Raw genomic sequence first — 19,190 nt, forward strand, 5'->3', positions numbered from 1 at the left:
CCCTATTTGAAATGATCCTCTAAGGCAGACTTGTTCCTTCACACCAGCTATGCTGTCACCTCAGACTTTACACTTGCTGTATGTTCTGACTGGAATACTTTTCTCTTTGCACTCTGAATAGCTTCTTTACTAATTTTTCTTCATATCTCTGCTTAGATGTTCTTTTAGCAATGAGGCCTCCTGACAATCATTTATAAACTTTTCATAGCATAACATCACCACTGGGGACAATATCTTTTCCCCTTACCTGGATTTTTCAGCTAAGTCCCTATCATCTGTGATCAGTTCAGTCGCTCAGCCGTGTCCGACTGTTTGTGACCTCATGAGCTGCAGCACACCAGGCCTCCCTGTCCATCACCAACTCCTGGAGTTCACTCAAACTCATTCCATTGAGTCAGTGATGCCATCCAGCCATCTCCTCCCCTGTCATCCCCTTCTCCTCCTGCCCACAATCCCTCCCAGCTTCAGAGTCTTTTCCAGTGAGTCAGCTCTTCCCATCAGATTACAGTATACATAGTTCCAGATTCTGGAACCAGAGTACCTGTTTCGAATTTTGACTTTGCCACTTGCTGTGACTTCAGGCAAGTTTCTGAACATCTCTGTGATCTTCATTTTAATCAATAGAAAAATGGAGATTATAACAGTATTTACTCAGTAGAGTTGTTGTGAGATGTAAATGAGCTTACTCAAATAAAATGCCAGATAAGTATTGTGTTCGCTTGGTGTTCACAGCTGTCATCATCTTCATCATCATTATTAATTGTCTGTTCCTCCTACTAGAATAGAAGCTTCTTAAGATCGCAGTTCACTGCTCTAGAACCATGAGAACAGCACCTAATGTGAAGTAGGTTCTCAGTGAGTATTTAAGGAATGGAAGTTGTGGTGCATATATACAATGAAATATTACTCAGCCATAAAAGGAACACATTTGACTCCATTCTGGTGAGGTGGATGAACCTATAACAGAGCCTGTTACACAGAGTAAAGTAAGTCAGAAAGAGGAAAACAAATATCTATGTATTAATGCTTATATATGGACTCTAGACAGAGAAGGCAATGGCACCCTACTCCAGTACTCTTGCCTGGAAAATCCCATGGATGGAGGAGCCTGGTAGGCTGCAGTCCACGGGGTCGCTAAGGTTCGGACACGACTGAGTGATTTCTCTTTCACTTTTCACTTTCATGCATTGGAGAAGGAAATGGGCAACCCACTCCAATGTTCTTGCCTGGAGAATCCCAGGGATGGGGAAGCCTGTCTGTAGGGTCACACAGAGTTGGACACGACTGAAGTGACTTAGCAGCTTAGCAGCATGGACTCTAGAAAAATGGTACTGATGAACTTATTTGCAGGGCAGGAATAGAGGCTCAGACACAGAGAACAGACCTGTGGCCACAGCAGGGAAAGGAGAGGGTGGCATGGATTGAGAAAGTAGCATTGACATACATACATTACCATGTGTAAAACAGATAGCTAATGAGAAGTTGTTGTATAACACAGGGAGCTCAACCTGGTGCTCTGAGACAGCCTAGAGGGGTGGGATGAGGTAGGAGGGAGGTCCAAGAGTGAGGGGACATATATACTTATGGCTGATTCATGCTGATGTATGACAGAAACCAGCACAATGTTGTAAAGCAATTATCCTCCAATTAAAAATAAATAAAAATTTTTAAAAAGAAATGAATCCTCACAATAACTCTGGGCAATCGCTAGTCTTATCTTCTTTTTAAAGATAAGGAAATGCAGGCTCAGATAAGTTGAGTGCCTCAAATCTTTGACTCCTAAGTAATGGAGTTAAGATTGTTTTAACAGTGAGGAAGTGTGTCTCTTCTTATCAGATGGACTGTCTGGAAGAGTGAGATTATTCTTAGGGATCAGGAATTTTCCTGCAAAGCAGGTGTTATATAGACATGTATCACTTAAACTGAAAACTAAATCTGAATGGAAAAATCCTAAGGCATTTTAAGAAGTTAGGAGGCACAAAGTGTTTGATTCCTAACAAGAAAAAATGTTTTTAAGTTATTAATAAGAAAATGTTTGGCCAGTGGTTGGGACAAACTGAAAGGACTAGTACAATAGTTCTTTGGGGTCTGGAAAATGGTACAGGCTAAGAGGCCCATCTTTTCTCTTAGGCAAGACACATGTCCTTAGAAGGCTGTTGTTTTCTAAGTTCTGAAATTTCAAGTTCCTTTTACTACATAAAAACGCCAGATGTGCTAAACCCTCAGACTACAAAGGTGAAATAAAAAATATATATAATTCTTCCTCTCAAGAAATTCACAATATGTAAAGAGAGACTTTTATACAGACAATTAACAATGAAACATACTGACAACAAACTGTCATAGAAGTGTGTACACAAAAGTGTGTGTACCACGGACACATAGTAGAGAAGCACCTAATTCTGTTTTTGAGAGGAAGGCAGATAAATTTTCAGAGACATTAATATTTGATCTAAATTTTTAAGAATAAGTCTGAGTTCACCCAGTCAGTGCAAGAGGCCAGGTCATGACAATATATTGACTTTTCTTCTTTAGGCATCATGGGGAACTCTGGGAAGAATAGAAGGACACAACTGAAGTAACTTTGACATGATGTGTACAATATATTTAAGATAGTGGAGGAAGAGAGAAACCTTTTCAACTTGAATCACGGGGTCAGTTTGTTGCCGAGCTTTCTTTTTCAAAGTGAACAGAGTGTTCCCAGGAAGTAGGGAGTAGAAGTAGTAGAAGAGACAGTTCCCTCTCCCAGAAATGTTTTTTTAATCTCACCCACTTTTCTGCACTGTTTTGGAAGATTCCTATTCCTGAATCTCTTCTGTCAAGTCAGGTGACCCATTAGGTAATCAGACATAGCTTGAAAAATTGAGAGCTTATTAGTTACCATGACTCTCCCTTCTACTTGTTATGTAACATCAGTGATTCTTTATTCAAAGGGATGGGAAAAAAATAAAAGAGGGGCTAATGGGCCCAGATAATGGACTTTGCTTAGAGAAGGAAGCCTCTGTCAAGCAAGTGTGGCCTAGAAGGCTATGTAGTGTCTGGCAAATAGGAAAGGAGTAATTTCTGGACTTTATTCTTCCTCTCCTGTGGTTTGCTTGGGTCCTTCTGGAAGTGTCAGTTTGTTTTGACATATTGTTCTAAGTTTGGTAAATAATCAAACCTGGGATTGCCACCATGGTTTTATCATTCAGATCATAGTGACTTAAGTCACAGTGACTTGATAAGGACTTGGTGCCTCCAAATTTATGGCCACTGAGCATCCAGGTCCTGGCCTTACTTCCAGGCTCTAACTTGGCCTAACTTAACATAGGCTCTGGGAAAACAGGCCAAGGCTTGTGAGGCAAAACATGTAGCCAGCCTGTGTTAGAAAAGGGAGAGGGCTCAGCTACCGAGCCTTTGGGGTTTGCAGACTTAGCCCAGATTCAGATGAGCTCGTGTAGCTCATCTGAGGAAGGAACCTGCTCTGTGTTCAGTCAGTTCAGACGGCCTGTGGGAGTGGCCCTTGGTAACACAGCTGGCCTTGTGGCCCTGGTGGCCCTGACCCTGCATGCAGACCAATTTGGAAAGGGGGTAAAGGGTGGCTGAAATTCCCAGGCCGACTTGGTCCTTTGGCTTTTGTAGCCAAACCTGTTCTAAACTAAAAGGCAGGGGCAGCGAATACAGGTGAGGATTCCGGGAGCCAGGCTCTGTGAACTGCCCAGTTGTCAGAGGACTTCTCTGAGCTCTCCTCCATGTCCCATGAGGTTAGCTCTACCTGGTTTAGGATGAATCTACTAACCTCTCTGCCCTTTTTTTTCCCTGCTCTTTCTCTCCTTGCAGAAGGAAAGCGAGGAGCCCTTCAGGTTGTGCTCTGGCCCTTTGGGGCCCCTTTGTTGTTGGTTCTCTCCCCTCCCTGCTGAGTACAGTGTGTGTATGTGGGTGTGTGCACGCATGCGTGCTTATGAGCTGTGGCTCATGCAGCCGGTGTGTTTGTCCTGACAGCAGTTTGTGTGCATGCTCCATGCCTGTGTGTGCTCCTGCAGACACCCGTGGAGCCTTGTGAGGATGTGTGTGCCTGCATGGCACACATTCAGTGTAGCATGTGTGTGCTTACCCCTGTGCTCAGTTTGACTCCCCCAGGTACTGACTGCCTTCCTCTTTTCCTACTTTGCACAGTGTGTGTCCATTTTCTACTTGTGGCTGCCGACTGGCATATGCTGTAAACCCTCGCTGAGCCCAGCATGCATACACACTTTGTATTTGAGAGCAGGAGTTTTTGTAGGCTTTTTGTGCCTCTTGCTTGGGGCCTAAATGTGAAAGTGCTTTGTGCTTGTGGGCAGGCTTCCTGGCCTCTCTGTGAGCACAAGGGTCTGCAGACCTGTGGTGTGGTTTCCCCACACCATGAGAATGTGTGGTGTACTAAAGCTCTGTGCCTACAAGCACTGGTTCCTCAAGATGGTAAGGGTGCGCTTTGCTGGTGATTTGAGCCCTGGTGAACACCGAGTCCTCCCCCAGATGGATGTGTGCGCATGCTCTGTATCTGTGTGCAGGATCCGTGCTCACCTGTGGTTCTTCAGGTGCAAGTTGTGTCTATGAATGTACCTCCTATAGGTACTTTGCTGAGACCTGCTCTCGTTCCCCTAGCCCTCCTTCTGTGCCCTGTGTGTGCATGCTCTGCACTGTGTCTTCAGGCTTCTGCAGACCCACTGCCCCCTCTAAGCACAGGAAATGTGTATGATCTGAGCCTGTGAACCCTGGCTGCCAAAGGTGTTTTGTGATTTTGTTTCCCTAAGCCCAGTGGCTTCTGGCAACCACCTAATTCTAGGTAGGAAGTAAAAAATCTGCTGAGTAGTGACTGTTTCTAAAGGGAGGATAAGTTGGTTGGTGGGATCTGGGGATTTAGGGGTGGGCTGCCCCTCACAGGAACCTTAGGAGACTTGATTCAACCTTCTCACTGCCTTTTGCGCCTGGCCCTCCCTCTACCATTTCATCCCACTCATAGAACCAGGGTAGGAGGCAGAAGCAGCGAAGTGTGGTCATGAAGGGCCTCAGGCAGTAGGCAGCTAGGCTTGATTAGAACACAGGCAACCTGAAAAGGATCTTAAATCCAAAGTGCATCTTGAGCTTCCTGCTGGTCCAGGGTCACTCTTACCCACTTTTACATCACCGATTAGCTTGTCCTACCTCTCTTTTTCACTCTCTTGCCTCATTTTGTCTATAACTCCTCCTATCTTTAGCCCTCCCAAAACTTTACCCCCTGTCCAGAGCCTAACAGCTACCTCTGCCTCCCTTGATCTGGAGCTCCTTTGCTCAGGATGGCTAGCTGGAATCTAGATCCCAGGAGTCAGGGAAGTCATTGGGGGTGGAGGGAACAAGGAAGAACAGAAAGCCCCAGACCCACTAGTACTGTCTGTTGCGCCTAAATAGCAGGTGCCATTGGTCCTCTGAGAGCCCTGGCAGCATTGGAACTCTTTGTACTCTGCCTGAAGGATTTGCTTTGGATTTTTTTTTTTTTTTTTACAAAAAGCTTTAAAAATTGTTTTCCAGTCGTTCCTTGCTTGAATTATTTGGTGCTTCAGTTTTCAGCTTCTTATTGTAGAGTTCATAAAATTCACAAGAATGGTAATCCAAGTATCTAATCTGCCCTGGATTCTTTTGTTATATCGAGTTTATCAAATGTAGAGCATACTCAGTGTCAATGAGTTATAGCTTCAAGGACCCTAGGCCAAGTCAAATCACAAGATGAGACAGGAATCCAGAAAGACCAGGTCTGACTCTAGGGCAGCCAACAGAACTTAAGAATATAGCTGGAAGACTGGACTCTATATGAAGTTGTCCTTTTGCTTTAGTGAGGCCTGGAAGCCTACCTGGGCCCTCTCTTGGCCCATGCTTCCTGTTCTATACCAGTGGATGTGTGCTAGGGCTCTACATTCTGGCAGCTCTCACACTCCCAGTGGATCTTAGTCCTGGGTTCCCTGTGAGCTTATATCCTCCGTGTTCACTGGGGAGAAGGGAGATGAAGTACCACTCACTTCAGCTGCCTGCTTGTGGCCCTGGATGATCAGGGAACTGGCTTACACCTCAAGTCGGCTATGTTACCACACGGTGTATGTGACCTACGCTGCTCTGAGCTTCCTACTTTACTGCTCACTGCCTGACTGAAGAAATAGGGCATTCTCCCATCTTTCCCAGGAGCTAACTTCTCTTTCTTTCTCTCTTTAAAGATTCCAGATGATGGTGATCCCAGTTTGCCCCAGTGGCTTCCAGAAGGGTAAGTGTGGCACTTCAGGGTTTCTGTGAATCTTACGGAGTCTCGTATGCTGCTTTTGCTTTTCCCTTGGGAAGCAGGAGAAGCAGCTTCATCAGCTGGATTCTAGAGAAGGAAGAGTTTCCACTGTCAAGACAGTTGTTTCTCCTGGGCAGAGGAGAGGACTCTGCAGACTGATTCCCCAGAGACGGAAGAGAGAGCTTTGCAGAATGGTTTCCCTGAAGCAGGGGAGGGAACTTTGGGGCTCCCCATCCTTACTTCTGGAATTTCTGCTGTATTGCATCATAGTGGTGGTATGCCTTTTATGTATAAGGATGAGAAAACTAGAAAAATATCGGCACTTAGAGCTGGTTTCCTTCTATTCCACTGTTGATAGTGTAACTGCTTAGCTTGCTGCTGGCCTCAGCTGTTGTGAGTCACTCCCTTAACTCCATTCTACTATAGTGAAGACATAAGTAGCATCCTTTATGAGCTCTGTGTGTTCTGTCTGTGTTTCTTGTCTGGGAGTTTCAGACCCATGTGATTGCACCAGAGAATCATTTTAAATTGTTCAACTGCTACGACTTACTGTTATTAAGAGAGGAAAGTGTTTAAGTGCCTGTGCCACCTCTGTCCTCCACATACAGTTCTCAAGACCGCTAGGCTCTTCCTTCTCTCCTTGCCCCTCAAAGTCCTGGCGTCGAAGTTCTCCGTGGCTGCCTCCTCTTCCTCATCACCAGGGAAGAAAAAAGATTAGATCAGAAAGTTATCAACTATATTTTTAAATGCCTCTTTTTCTTGCTATGTCTTTTTTATAGCAAGAGTTAATCATGTGAATGAGCCACTCTTCTTTTGTCAAAAGCTCATTTGTGTTGCCAAAAAAAGATACTTCTTGGCTTAAGGTATACATTTTATAGTTTTCAGAATTAGCCACAAACTTGTGGCATCGGTTGCTTCTTCAACAGCCCTTCTTCAGGGCTTTAGCATTTTTCTTCAAATAATTTTAAACTTGATACATACCAACGCAACATAACCAGGCTATTTTTAAATGGAGCCATGCAGGGATTTTCTAAATGTCTCCCTGTTGTCATCTTTCCCTTCCTTCAGCTTAGTCCTTAGAAACTGTCACAAGTTTCAAACTTTCATAGGTGTGGTGGTCTCATTGAGAACAAAGCTCACTGCCCATATTCAGGAAGCTAGATGATTAAAAATCAGCATATAGGGTTGCCTGCTCCAACTCCTAACCTTGACCTAATTTGTGGCTCCATTTTTTGCCCATATAGCTAGCAGTATGTACTTATTCTTCTGTGACATTTCTCTTTTCACACCAGCTATGGTGTACAACCCAGCCACCCTTCTTTCCCCACCTCATTGCTTACCTGAAAACCAAATACCTGAGTTAATTTAATTGAAGCTCAGAAGGATAATTTCCGAAAGGTCAGAGAGGATTTTATAGTTCCTCTCATTTTATGGAAGTGACACCAACATCCAGAGAGAGGAAGGAATTTTGGCAGAGGATATGTAGTGAATTAGTAGAAGAGTTGGGGATAAAATCCAGATCATCTTAATGTAAGAATGATGTTCTTTTTAGGAAATTCTCTGTATTTTTATTGTGCATTGTTATATGGAATAAGAGGTGAAGAACAGCAAAGTTAATAAGTATAAAAAAAGTATAAGAATTTTAGAAATCTTAAGTTGCTCATAGGCTTCCCCAGTGACACTGATGGTAAAGAATCCGCCTTCAGTGCAAGAGACCTTGGTTTGATCCCTGTTTGGGGAAGATCCCCTGGAGAAGAGCATGGCAACCCATTCCAATAACCTTGCCTGGAGAATCCCATGGACAGAGGAGCCTGGCGGGCTATAGTCCATGGGGCTGCAAAGAGTTGGACATGACTGGGTGACTGACACTTTCACTTCACTTTCAGTTGCTCTAGCTATATTTTTTTTTCCCTGGTTTCTGTTGATGTGACCATAGGGCTAGGCCACACTCTGAGTCACTTTGCTGTTTCCTTCTTTTTTTTTTTTTTTTAATTTTTTTTTTTTTTTTAATTTTTTTAATTTTTTTAATCTTTTAGTTTTTTATTTTTTTAATTTTAAAATCTTTAATTCTTACATGCGTTCCCAAACATGAACCCCCCTCCCACCTCCCTGCTGTTTCCTTCTTAAATGGTCTTTTTCCCCTCTAAAGGGCTTCCCTGGTGGCTCAGACGGTAAAGCGTCTGCCTGCAATGCAGGAGACCCAGGTTCGATTCCTGGGTTGGGAAGTTCATCTACTTCTCCTGCTTCCATTTGATTATGCAGGCTCCCCTTTCCAGAGACTCTTTTTTCTTCAGGAGGCTTGGATAGACAGAACTGGGGACTCTTCCTCAGGATGGAGAAGGTCTGCTTCTACATGTTCTTGTTTGTCAGTCTTGCTCACCTAGGCAGCACCTCTTCTGTAGAGCTATTCCTGGGCTCTATTCTAGCACAGGTCCGGAAAGACTTAACTTTAGGCATCAGTGTCTCTGGCCTGAGTGTAGGGAGAAGCTATCTTAAGCATCAATTCCCACCTGGAGCACAGGGGTCTTCAAATAAACAAAGGTACCTTGGACTGGCATAGTGTGATAAAAGACCTTTCAGTCCTTGGCTAACACCTTAGAAGGAGACTGAGAGCAGATTCCATTGTTTGTCATCCCATGGCTTTATTTCCCTCACTTTCTGTCCTCCTTTCTCCTCTTAAAGGCCCATGATGAGGGTCAGTTCATCCTTCTTTGGGGAGAGGATGAGCAAGGAGAATGGAACATTGAACCTGCCAGTAACTCAAGGGGAGACTAACGGTCCTGACATATTTTCCTCTCTCCTCAGGCCAGCTGGAGGGCTCTATGGCATTGACAGCATGCCGGATCTACGCAGAAAGAAGCCACTGCCGCTTGTCAGCGACCTGGTGAGTGAGCGATCTTAGTGAGCTGTCAGGAATGGAAGTGGGGCCTTCAGCAGCAGGTATTAGTCTGATGATCAGTCATTTAAAGCCTCATTTAATGACTTAGTGATGGCTTCAGTAGGACCTTGTATGATCTCACTGGGCTTAGAGTGGCACCCAGGTACCCTAGAGTCCCAGAACCACATGTTCAGTAAGACTTGAACCCTTTTTCTATTCCTGGTTTTTTTCTCCCTATTCAATCTATTTTATATTTTTTTTGTCCACTCCTTTTTTTATTTGTCCTCCATATTGTGCTCTTTTTTCCCTACCAGTTTCTCCCTTCTTAACTGACTGAATACAAGTATCCTTTGCCATTTTCTCTTCATCATTCTTTCTTTCCTTCCCTTTCCTGCTGCTGTTGATACGTCTTTCCCTGTCTCCTCCTTTCTAGTGCACCTCTTATCCCACCAACGCTTCATCTAGCTGGCTGGTTGAAGATGATGTCAACTCTTCTTGATTACCTTCTTTCATTGTCTTTCATCTCCTCTTTTTTCTCTTCTTTCTTTCTTTTCTTCCTGCTTTTTCTCACTTTCTCCCTCCTTGCTCACCAGTTTTTTTTGCTTAACCGAGTGGATGGCAGTATCTTACTCATTTCTTGTTTCCCGTCCTTTGTCTTTTAACCTTGTCCATATTTCACTTTATGGCATGACTCTCCTTCTAGGCCTTGGGCCCTGGGAAGCTGTCTGGGTTGGATACGGTGGATAGAGGATAGAGACGTGGGGGGGTGGGGGGGGGTTGGGACATGTGTCCTGCTTTAGACTTCAGGGAAGAACCTCTCAGTTGTGTCTGAAAGCTTTCATGCCCTTGTGGGGCTTTTAACATCATGTTATTCCTTTCTCTGCTGTCCTCTGCACAGGCTATGGTGAGTGTCTCCAGAGCCCGTTTCCATCCTTTATAAAAGCCCGAATCTCGACCTCCCTGGGCACGTCCCCACTATTCTTGCTTCTCAGGCTGATGTAATGACTTCCGTCTGCCTGGTGTCCACTGCCTAAGGAAACCGTGTGCCTCTCTGGAGGCTGCCCCTAAAGCTTGGCGTTGGCAGACTCATGGGCCTTTCTAGCAGGGCATCCTAGACCTCATGTGAACCCCCTGCCCTGTGTGATTTCAGTGAGGCTACAGTGCCCCCTTTCACTCAGTGCCCTGCTCATTTGGGCTGTTGGCCTCCACAGCCACCTAGGATAGTGTGGGCATGGGCTGGTGCTCAGGACTGGAGATTTAGTATAGCATCATTGTTCCCAGTGATGGTTCTTGAATGTGACTCTGACAGAGTTTTGTGTCTGTCCTGTTCTTAATGACCTGTTTCATACTGTAATTCTAGACTTTTCATTTTCCTCTGCTTTCCTTTGAGGCAGATACCTAAAAATATTGGAGGAAGGAGAAACTCTTTAGATGACAGGTACCCTGAGAGAAGTGCTATTCTATCATTGTTAGAACAGTTCCCTGAGGGCCTTGATTTGAATCTTAACCTCAGGTGCTTGTTACCCATTACCTGTGGAGAGTCCCCTGTGAATGACAGTAAAAATAGAAAGTAGTAAGTTATCATCAGATAGCTTTGGTCACTGAAACTCCCTCCCCAGGACTTTGCCCAGCCCTTGGTAGTAGCCAGGGCTGACAGCAAGTCTTCTCTCACAGTCACTGGTCCAGTCCCGGAAAGCAGGCATTACTTCTGCGATGGCTACACGCACCTCTCTCAAAGATGAAGAGCTGGTAAGTGACCCCATGGGCTTTCATGAATTCACTTGCCTATGGCCCAGTGATCATCTCTGTAGCTATACACTGGGAATTCAACAGTTCTGGGCGGACTCTGTTAATGAAACAGACAGATATTATAGCATCCAGTTTTCCACATTGGGAGAAGCAAAGGTCCAGACCAGGGGTAAACCTAAATCTCATGTTGGAGTACGTGACCACTCATGTCAGGGATTTATGGTGAGCCTAGTACTCTCTGTTTCCCTAAAAAGCCTGAATGCTGGGGCAAGGCTCAAATCCAGCATTCAGGTCATGGATGTGCTCCTTGCATGACCAGGAGCACATGATGTTGGGGGCTTCTTTCTGCCAGGCTGAAGCATCTCCTTGACTGCCAGAGGTCTTGATAGCCATGCACTGGGCTTAGTAGTGGTATCTCTCAGCCGAGAACTAAAGTCACTGATGGGTGATGGGATATGTGTTTTTCAGAAATCACATGTATATAAGAAAACCCTGCAGGCCTTAATCTATCCCATCTCGTGCACCACACCCCACAACTTTGAGGTGTGGTCAGCCACCACCCCCACCTACTGCTATGAGTGCGAAGGCCTGCTCTGGGGCATTGCCCGGCAGGGCATGCGCTGCAGCGAGTGTGGAGTCAAGTGCCATGAGAAGTGCCAGGACCTGCTCAATGCCGACTGCCTGCAGCGTGAGTACACCTGTGGGGTGACAGGTTGGGGAGGGGGCTTGTGGGCAGCAGGGCCTCTCCAGCATAGCCTGACAACAAGGAACCAGGATGGCTGAGCCATCATCCCTCCAATTTACCTGACTCTGAAGCTCTTTCCTTCTTAGAGAAAGTAGGTTCCTAAGTCAAGAGACATTGCCTTTCCAAATAACAGGTCTTGTTAACACTCGCTTAAACACCTTTAGAAAAAATTCATTGAGCTTCCTATGGCATTTGGATAGAGTTAGAATTTCTTCCAGGATTCAGGTGATCCCAAAGGCTCTACTTGGGTATTGTACACACCATGATGGCTGTATTGCCCAAAAGACTAGAGCATGTTTAATCAGGGTCCAGAACTAATAGGAAGAGAGAGTTCTGGGGTTCTAGGCCTCAGAGAGGTGCCTCCTAAGGTCTAGACCTCCAGATTCAGGGAAGGTAGAATTTACTCCTTGCTTCTAGGTGGAGATTTTAGACATCAGTACCAAGAACAAAATCTTCAAATGGATGAGGCAGAGGTCCAGAAGGAGAATGTGTAACTCCCAAAGCCCTTGCTAAACATGTGACTTGTGCCACCATCTGAGTGGGAAGAACAGGAGCAGGGAAAGCAGCAAGTCTTGGCACAGGAGGTGGTAGTGCTCCAAGTTCTTATCTCCTTGCTCCACTCCTGCTCGGCTTGCACCGCTATCGTTAGACCCTGGGAAGAGCAGGGGTGGGCGGGTGGGAAAGTATTCTGTCACCCTCCAGGTCTTCAGGTGTTCGTCATTGCCACGCCACAGCAATGAAAGCTTCAAGAATTATGGTAGGAGAAAGGAAGGTCACCTTTAGACTCACAAGCACTTCATTATCCCAAGGAAAGATATGAGACCTAAAAGGGCCTTGAGGAATTGTTGACTTAAAATGTCATTCTCTGAAGAACTCTAGACTGATGCCAGTGACATGGCTGTAATGGACATGAAGAGACAGGCTGAATGTAGCAGAAGAGTTAGGTGCTGGCGATGACTTTACCCAAACCCATCATGAGAGGGTGACAAGGACAGGTGCCAGCAGCACCCTGCTTCAATTGGGAGAACTAGCAACTGGCTGCATAGGCTGCTTGCTGGAAGCCTCTAAAGTGGTGCTCTGTAATAGCCAGGGTGTCTTATCTTCTCTTTAAGAGCCTTTCCGAGATCCCCTTCCAGGGAAATAGCATTGCATGGGATATGCTAAATGCAAGAGTAGATGCAGCCCAGGTCACTTTTCATTTATCTAAGTCTTCTATGAAGTACAGAGTGGAATTAAATGCCCTTTTGTAGACCCCTAGACAGAAAATCTGCTTTCCATCCTCCCAGGGTTAGGAGGTGAATGTTGACCTTTCTTCTTTGCTCCAAGTTTTGTAGTTAAGGCCTGAGCCTTTGGAGACTGGAGAGAGGTTAAGAGCCAATCTGCCAATAAAGAAAGGATGAATCCTTTGCCTGAGAAACCTGGTTGGTGAAATACGCTGGAGGAAATCTCTGTTCCTCCATAATCCTTAGGACAGCAGAGATGAGCTGGCTGGGGTCATGGCTGATAAAAATGGACCTTGACCTTGCCAGGATAATACTGATGGTAACAATAGTAGAGAGTGTTTATTACTCAATAAATAAAGCACCTAGCTCAGGGTCAGATGGCAGGCACTGGGCTGGATGCTTTATGCTAATAAAATGCTTACTACAAATCTTGAGAGATAGGTGCCACATTCTTCTCATAGAAGAAATGTATTTACCCAGCAGGGAGTAGTAGAGTCAGGATTGGAACCCAAGTCTGTCAGATAACAAAGCCATAATTTTCTCACCATACCACAATGTTTTGAGATTTGAGACACTGGAGCCACAGAGTAGGATGTGCCCAGCTACATGCTGTGATGAATTCTGAGATCTGTATCATGACTTGGCATTTGGATGAGTTTGGTGGAGTTTTGCCTATCCACAACTGTTCCCTGATAACTGGGATACCCATTTTGATATTTTGGCCTTAGACTTAGAGGGTATCTCTCAACAGCCATGTGGATGGAAGAAAGACAAAACCAACTGCAGACTGAGCTACCTTTTTTTTTTTCCTTTTCTCATGAAAAACTCAATATGTTTCTAAATAGAATGGACTGATATAACATATTAGTTATATTGTTAACATACAACAATGATCAACTTTTTGCTACTCTTTGAGTTGCCTTTTAAACTCCACTGGCCAGGCATTAAACTCTAGCAGGCCCACAGATACCAACTTTCCCCAGAAAAATACGTCTTCCTAAGCTTCTCACACTGCTCAGTGACACCTCCTACACCCCAGTCTTCAACCTGATCCTTGATCTGGTAGGTGACCTGTTGGTTACCCTACTTTCTGTCCCTGGCCACTCTTCAGGGGCTGCAGAAAAGAGCTCTAAACATGGAGCGGAGGACCGGACCCAGAACATCATCATGGCCATGAAGGACCGCATGAAGATCCGAGAGCGGAATAAGCCGGAGATCTTTGAAGTGATCCGGGATGTCTTCAATGTGAGCAAAGTCGCTCATGTGCAACAGATGAAAACTGTGAAGCAGAGTGTGTTGGATGGCACCTCCAAATGGTCAGCCAAAATCACCATCACTGGTGAGCAGGCCAGAGTTTGAGGGGACAGGAGGGCCTTGGCTATGGGGAGGAGCCTGGGCAGGAAGCATCCTGAGCATGAAGAAGCAGGGACTTGCGGGGAAAGAACACAGAATGAAGCCCTCATTGTTCATCACGCCTCCTCTTCTAGACTCCAATGCCAGTGGTGCTGGGAGAGGCAAGACTGACACTTGCAATCTGAATGATAATGCAAGGGTTTAGTAACAATCTGATACTACAGACTTGGTTAACAGTTTGATGTTATAAGACCTGGGAGGCTAGGGGAATGGGGACAGGCAGGAGATCAGGGAATAGTTAACCAGTGATTTATTAGCTGGGTGCATATGACTGAAGCATGCATGTATCAGAACAGGTAAGGACCTGTCTGGGTACGCGGTCAGTTATGGTCCAGGGAAGAGGTAGGATTCTTGGGCTAGGCTTTGAGGGAAAAGCTTAGGGCTATGAATAGAAGTGGAGGAGTGAGGAAATCTGCTCCTGTACGAGGAGCAGATAGAGGGTGCTCTAAGATGGGAAGTATGAGTCGTTCTTTGGAGGGCTCATGATTTCCGGAGTGTACTCTGAAGCCTTCTTCTATGTGTGTCTGGGTTGCAGTGGTATGTGCCCAGGGCCTACAAGCCAAGGACAAGACAGGATCCAGTGACCCTTATGTGACTGTGCAAGTGGGCAAAACCAAGAAGCGTACCAAGACCATTTTTGGAAACCTGAATCCTGTTTGGGAGGAGAAGTTCCATTTGTAAGTCGTAGTGAGAAAGTCATCTTTCCTGGGACTGTGTATATTTTGGGAACAGCATTAAATCCTGTTATTCTGGACTTGGACTCTAAGAGAGATGGGGTAGAGGCAATGGAGAAAACCCATTTCTCACTTGCTTTAATTGGATAGCATTTATTCTTTTCCTAGGTCTCCTTCTCATAGACTGTTGTATCAGGGTTACTGCACTCAAGTCTTAACTCGGGCTATTAAAGGGGCCCCTAGGCAAACCATACTGCTTTTTCTAGTGCTGGCAAGATTTTACTACAGCTGAATGACAGTTCCAGAGACTGCCATGCAACTGTGTGCCTTGCAGCCCTGCCATCCTGTAAAGCTAGACTTTGCATTTTTCTAACCCCTAGGAAGAGTTAGTCTCTTCTAGGGAGTAGGGCGGGAACAGCTTGTCCTACAAGTGGGTAGACTTGAAGATAGAAACCTTGGATTTGGACAGTTTTCCATTTCCCTTAAAGGGCTCTGCTTTTCTTTCTGCCTCAGCTTCCACTCCCTTCTCCTTTATTCAGTATCTCACTTTTGTACAGGCTATTTCATATGACAGCAAGGGATGACTGCTGAAAAATGGCAAGCTGTAGCCAGATGCTTTATCACACCCCCGTTAATGCCTAGGACCAGGACTTTGAGTCTGAATCAGCCAAACAAGCAGCTTATGTAGAGACCTTTCTCTTGGCTCCTTGGAAGGAGATTGGGAAAAGGGATTGGGGCCTATAAAAGCAATCTCCAGTCCAGAGGCAATAGTTACTGAGGGGAGCACCTGTTTTTCAAGAAGCTGACTGGTTCCTGCTTGAATATTACTTATGGTTAATTCTACACTCAATCTTGGCAAAAGGCCAAGAAGCGATACTTACAGTTAATTCTAAATGAGTTGGCTCTATAGTCAGTTTTGCCCACTTTTCATTTAGTAAGCAATTTGTAGTCTGTATGGGCTTCCCTGGTGGCTCAGATGGTAAAGAATCTGCCTGCAGTCTGGGAGACCCAGGTTCAATCCCTGGGTTGGGAAGATCCCCTGGAAAGGGATACTTTCACTCCAGTATTCTTGCCTGGAGAATTCCACGGACAGAGGAGCCTGGTGGGCTACAGTCTGTGGGGTTGCAAAGAGCCAGACATGACTGAGTGACTAACACACACTTGTATTCTGTATAAGACACCCAACATGATATTGTCTATCTAAAAATGTGTAAGACAATGCCTGGCTTTAAGAGGCTTATTGATGATTTGTCTGTTATTTTTCAGTAGACCAGTAGTTATCCTATAATATCTTAACAGAATGTACAAAGACATTATGAGAACATAGGGTAAGGAGCAGCAGACTCTGCCAAGTACAACTTTTAGATAAGGCAATGGGGATCCAAAAAGCAACTGCTGGGGATGGAGAGTGTGAGGGAGGTACCTGGCAAGCTACCCTTCCAAAGCAAGCACCATAGAGAAAATGACAAGTCAAGTGGATATTAAAGAATGATTAAAAAAAAAGAAGAAGAAGGAGAATGAGAGAAGTCCACCAAGCACATTCCCAGATATATGGGGATGTTAGGTAGAAAACTAAAGCAAATATGACCAGATGGGCTTACCATGAACATTTAACATCTTTATGGACTTCATATAGGACTCTGGGGAGGGAACTACCAGCTGCTTCCTAGGGTTCTGTGGCATCTGTCAGGCTGCTTTCTGTTGGTTTTGTTTATATAGCTAGCTGGCAGGAAATCAACATTGTCCCTAATTACTCCTCTCCTCCCCGCTTCTGTCCAGCGCAGTCAGGACTGGATAATAGCATGACGAGGGCTACCCAGGCTAAGGGCTGGAGAGCCATTTGCTCAGATAGCCCAACTCACTGGGGACTTGAGTACCAGCGTTCTTTGACTCCTCCTCTTCCTCTGTCAGCCTCAAGTGCAGCTGGTAGAGCTTTCGGAAGGAAGTGGAAGTCATAAGAGAGAGGGTTGCTGGGTCCATCCATAACAGAACCTGCCTGACTCTCTTACAGTGAGTGCCACAACTCTTCCGACCGCATTAAGGTACGTGTGTGGGATGAGGATGATGACATCAAGTCACGAGTAAAGCAGCGGCTAAAGCGAGAGTCTGACGATTTCCTTGGCCAAACCATCATTGAGGTTCGAACTCTGAGTGGCGAAATGGACGTCTGGTACAACTTGGGTGAGGAAGCAGGACCAGAGAAAGCTTCTGGGAAGGGAGAGCATGACTGGGGAACCTGAGGAAAACCGTGTCTACCGAGTCCACCACTCAGTCCCCAGAGCATTCACATCTCCATACAGAGCTTGCTTTCCCAGCAGAGAACCTACCACAGATAGAGACGGGGACAGAAGCCTGGGGGTGTCTGGGGTGGACTCTGGCTGAACATTTTTTCCAGCTTTTAGAAAGTGAGATCTCACCCATAGTGCCTTTAGCCCACTGGGCACTTCTTTTCTCCCATGCAGGCAGTTCTGGGGTATTTGTGAAGTATACGTTCACTGCAGTGAGTTCGCCTGTTTGGTGAACGCTTGTGTCGGTGCCTCCTTTCCTTTGGGTTAAGCCGGGATGGGAGCTGTGGGTGCTGTCTGCAGATGCATTGTAGTCAGTCTCCAGTCTTCTTTCCTTCCTAGAGAAGAGGACAGACAAGTCAGCTGTCTCGGGGGCCATCCGACTGCAAATCAGCGTGGAGATCAAGGGGGAGGAGAAGGTAGCCCCATATCATGTGCAGTATACGTGTCTCCATGAGGTGAGCCCGCTCTTGGGAGATGGGGTGCCAGAAAGCTAGGTTGGGAGGTGCCTTTGACAATAAGTAGGATGGCTTGCTACTTGAAGTTCTGGAGCCCATTTTTATTTTATTCTTGGCTCACTGTGTGTGGCGGACAAGCCCAAGAAACAGTCCCAGCCTCAGTTCTCTTTTACTAACACGAGAACAGACTACTGGGGCCATAGGAGTTACCAAGCAGTGACTTAAGGACAGAATTTCTGTTGAACCCTATTCATGCTCTCCTGGTCTTTACCAACAGGGGTTTTTCCTAATATATAGTTTAACTCTTTAATATCAATATATATTTTACTGTGTCTCCTACAGAACCTCTTCCATTACCTTACGGACATTCAGGGCAGTGGAGGAGTCCAGATCCCTGAGGCTCGAGGAGACGATGCGTGGAAGGTGTACTTTGATGAGACTGCCCAGGAAATTGTGGATGAATTTGCCATGCGCTATGGCATTGAGTCCATATATCAGGCCATGACGTAAGGCTCCCCTGGGGCCCTGGGAAATGGCTACTAACTCTTGAAATAGCTGATGGAGGTACATTGATGGAGTGGACAGGTCCCTAGTTGGGTAGTATGCAGTAATTCATTGCTTTCCCTCTCTGAGCTGAGTGAGTGGATCTGTTCCCCAAGGCAGATGGAGTATATGTATAAAGGGAGTGTGTTTATCAGTAACTCAAGGAGAGGGGAGTTGTCTGTCTACCCCAAAATTCACAGAGCATGGGTGTGTATATGAGAACAGACTTGCCCAGTCATTACAGGCCTGAGCATACAGGGTACACGTGCTATGACAGAAATCCCCACTGTGAGAAGAGTTACAGGCTCTGTGTCAGAGGGGCTGCAAAGGAAACAGCGCTGGGAAAGCAGAAGGTAGCTAGAGCCCTGGCTGTGCTGCTTTTATTTAGTTTGACTTAGTTCTTTGTATGTGTCATATGTTGTGCCACATGCTGAGAACACGAAGATGAATAAGGGGGCCTCTGTGTTTGGGGAACTTGGTGGAGCAGGAGAGCTGCTGCTGCTGCTAAGTCACTTCAGTCACGTCTGACCCTGTGCGATCCCCATAGACAGCAGCCCACCAGGCTCCACTGACCCTGGGATTTTCCAGGCAAGAACACTGGAGTGGGTTGCCATTTCCTTCTCCACTGCATGAAAGTGAAAAGTGAAAGTGAAGTCGCTTAGTCGTGTCCAACTCTTAGCGACCCCATGGACTGCAGCCCACCAGGCTCCTCCATCCCTGGGATTCTCAAGGCAAGAATACTGGAGAGACAGACCAGTAAACAAACAATTGCATTATAATGTGATAATTGCTATCGAGAAGTAATGAGAGCATCTAAATGATGAGAGCATCTAAATTTGAGGGGAGGCCTGTGAGGGAAGCTGTTGAAGAGCTGACACTTGAAATACAGAAAAGAGGGAAGGGCATTTCTGGTAGAACATGTGCAGAGATGCTAAGATTCAGCAGAGCATAGACTAT

General features: G+C 45.7%; 1 protein-coding gene and 1 non-coding gene across 4 annotated transcripts in view; both read left to right on the plus strand.

Moving 5' to 3' along the window:
• UNC13B (unc-13 homolog B) overlaps nucleotides 1-19,190 on the plus strand; it is a 219,152-nt gene that overhangs the window by 174,572 nt on the left and 25,390 nt on the right. For 2 of the 3 annotated variants that reach the window (XM_005683832.3, XM_005683831.3), the window contains exons 11-19: nucleotides 6,204-6,250; nucleotides 9,071-9,149; nucleotides 10,818-10,892; nucleotides 11,361-11,580; nucleotides 13,972-14,199; nucleotides 14,809-14,950; nucleotides 16,959-17,128; nucleotides 17,575-17,690; nucleotides 18,033-18,196. In XM_005683832.3, the coding sequence (XP_005683889.2) occupies nucleotides 6,204-6,250; nucleotides 9,071-9,149; nucleotides 10,818-10,892; nucleotides 11,361-11,580; nucleotides 13,972-14,199; nucleotides 14,809-14,950; nucleotides 16,959-17,128; nucleotides 17,575-17,690; nucleotides 18,033-18,196 (1,241 nt within the window). Of the gene's footprint in view, nucleotides 1-3,819; nucleotides 3,843-6,203; nucleotides 6,251-9,070; nucleotides 9,150-10,817; nucleotides 10,893-11,360; nucleotides 11,581-13,971; nucleotides 14,200-14,808; nucleotides 14,951-16,958; nucleotides 17,129-17,574; nucleotides 17,691-18,032; nucleotides 18,197-19,190 lie in introns of all 3 variants that reach the window. The other variant, XM_018052117.1, reaches the window with a different exon arrangement.
• Nucleotides 8,419-8,490, plus strand: TRNAC-GCA. Its single transcript has one exon. It is a non-coding gene; the product is annotated as a tRNA-Cys (tRNA).

This window comes from Capra hircus, chromosome 8, assembly GCF_001704415.2.
Source record: "Capra hircus breed San Clemente chromosome 8, ASM170441v1, whole genome shotgun sequence".
In the NCBI taxonomy this organism is placed as follows: domain Eukaryota; kingdom Metazoa; phylum Chordata; class Mammalia; order Artiodactyla; family Bovidae; genus Capra; species Capra hircus.